Raw genomic sequence first — 977 nt, forward strand, 5'->3', positions numbered from 1 at the left:
CTGCTGCTGCTGCTGCTGCTCTTGCTGTTGCTGCTGCTGCTGGTCCTGCTCTTGCTGCTGCTGGTGCTGCTGCTGCTGGTGCTGCTCTGGTTGGTGCAGGTGTTGCTGTTGGTACTGCTGCTGCTGCTTTTGTTGGTGCGGGTGCTGCTGCTGCTGTTAGTGCTGCTGCTGCTGCTCTTGTTGCTGCTGCTGTTGCTGCTGCTGCACACGAATAATGCAACGAATGTAGAGCTCAACTTAGCTGCTAAAGCAACAATAAGCTGTTACAGCAGCAGCAGCAGCAGACAGATGCTCCAGTAGCAGCAGCAGCAGAGGTTGACACAGCTTGCAGCAGCAGCAGCAACAGCAGCAGCAGCAGCAGCAGCAACAGTAGCTGCTGCTGCTGCTGCTGTATGCAAGGAGTGCGAGTTGCAGGCAGAGGCAGCTGCCGCGCTACTATTTGAATATTAGTTGCCTATACAGCGAACACTACAAGCAGCAGCAGCAGCAGCAGCAGCAGCAGCAGCAGCTGCTGCTGCTGCTGCTGCTGCTGCTGCTGCTGAGCCTTTTTGCTTTGTCTGCAACAGCAAACCTAAACCCTAAACCCTAAACCCTCGAGACAGGGTGAGGAGGTTTATAACAAAAGATAAATCCGCCCCCACGCAAAACAAATAAACCACACCGCTCTGGGGCACTCATAAACCCCTGCTACTGCTGCTGCAGCTGACGTTGTTGCTGCTGCTGCTGCTGCAGCTGGTGCTGCTGCTGCAGCTACTGCTGCAGCTGGTGCCGCTGCTGCAGCTGGTGCTGCTGCAGCAGCTGGTGGTGGTAAATGATCGTTGGTGAAGCAGCAACAGCAGTTTCTGGCGCGAGGCACCGCACGAGTTACTTGCTCGGGGGCAGCTAGCTAGCTAGCTAGCTAGCTAGCTAGCTAGCTAGCTAGCTAGCTAGCTAGCTAGCCGTAGCTAGCCAGCTAGCCGCCTGCCTCACATCCCCTG

The 977-nt window shown here is 56.2% G+C and overlaps 1 protein-coding gene across 1 annotated transcript in view; it reads left to right on the forward strand.

Moving 5' to 3' along the window:
* EMH_0081580 (uncharacterized protein) overlaps positions 1-215 on the forward strand; it is a gene marked incomplete at both ends in the record, with an annotated part of 2,260 nt that extends 2,045 nt beyond the window's left edge. The window contains one exon of the mRNA XM_013500402.1: positions 100-215. Coding sequence (XP_013355856.1) covers positions 100-215 — 116 coding nt within the window. The remainder of the gene's footprint in view (positions 1-99) is intronic.
* Positions 216-977: the final 762 nt, after the last annotated feature.

The sequence above is a fragment of the Eimeria mitis genome, genomic scaffold (genome assembly GCF_000499745.2).
Source record: "Eimeria mitis Houghton genomic scaffold, Emh_scaff5364, whole genome shotgun sequence".
NCBI lineage: Eukaryota > Apicomplexa > Conoidasida > Eucoccidiorida > Eimeriidae > Eimeria > Eimeria mitis.